Here is a 1205-nt window from a genome sequence, read left to right on the forward strand (position 1 = left end):
TGCCGTAATTACCCTCTGGTTTCCACCCATCACTCGACGTGTCGTTGCACCGTCCCTAGCGGAATGATCCTTCCCGCCGCGTTTCGAGCAAGTTTCTCCTCTCCGTCTCACTACTCCATTGCGCAAGGGACATTCCCTCCCCATGTGGCCCCTTCCAGTGCACTCGAAACAACGAAATGCATCTCGTTCCCCGTCTGTCGCCATTCTTCCCGTCGGATAGGGTCTTCGGGTTACACTGTTAGTGCCTTCGTTTTTGTTCTTATTCCACTCTTCGTTCTCCTTGGAGCTGCTATCTTCCTTGGCCTGCGGCCTTTCTACACCCTGCACTTCCCGTACTGTACGTTTCCTCTTCGCTCGCCACGTGTTCAGCGGGATGACATATTCCCTCAACGCGGCTGCCGCTTCGTTCCAAGTCGAAAATTCCCTCCTCCCACGTTTCGTCAATTTATCTCCTATATCCTCAGGTAGTCCCGCAAGGAAGAACATAACCAAATCTTGTTCTGGAACCTCTTCTCCCATAATTACTATATCCGAGAATGCATTACTATACTCGTTGTAATCTCCCTTCCATACATTATCTCTCATCTGGAGTATCATGCTATCCCGCGGTAATCCACGGAACCTTTCGCAAAGTCTGGTGCGTACCAGAGTCCAGTCTGTCATATCGATTCCTGATCGGTATACGTAATCCCACTGCTTGACAGCTCGTCCTGTTAAATATTTCCTCACCAGTAATCCCCATTGATCCTCTGCGATCTTCATTTCTCGAAATTCCTGCTCCGCCAGGCTCAGAAAGGTCCGCATATCGGCCCCGTCTTCTGTCGCTGCCATTTTCGTTCGGAACATTTGATCAGCCACAGATTCACTCTGATTCCTCGCACCTCCTCCAGTTCCTTCCCGATTCTCCTTCAATATTCCCTCAGTTATTACTCGCCCTTCATCCCTCATTTGTCGGAAGAAGGTGGCCATCTCCATCTTCCAAGCCGTAGTCGGGTCCACGTTGCTTGTCACTTGTTCTCCCCTTTCGACATTCGGCTCTTCACTCTCCACCAAGCTGTTTTCCACTTCCCGTTCCGGGACGCTAAGCATTACGCCTATCCCTTCGTCCTGTGTTCCTTTGCACTCCGCCATGTTTCTATTCCTCCCTTTAGCGAGGGTCACCTTTCTTGACTTTGGTCTTCGTGCCTCCGCAATTGTCGCCTTGG

The 1205-nt window shown here is 50.9% G+C and overlaps 1 protein-coding gene across 1 annotated transcript in view; it reads right to left on the bottom strand.

The window, feature by feature from the left end:
• EMH_0067520 (uncharacterized protein) overlaps positions 1–1131 on the bottom strand; it is a gene marked incomplete at both ends in the record, with an annotated part of 1638 nt that extends 507 nt beyond the window's left edge. Inside the window, one exon of the mRNA XM_013498633.1 lies at positions 1–1131. Coding sequence (XP_013354087.1) covers positions 1–1131 — 1131 coding nt within the window.
• Between the last annotated feature and the right edge of the window lie 74 nt (positions 1132–1205).

Source organism: Eimeria mitis, genomic scaffold (assembly GCF_000499745.2).
Source record: "Eimeria mitis Houghton genomic scaffold, Emh_scaff3584, whole genome shotgun sequence".
Taxonomy (NCBI): Eukaryota; Apicomplexa; class Conoidasida; order Eucoccidiorida; family Eimeriidae; genus Eimeria; species Eimeria mitis.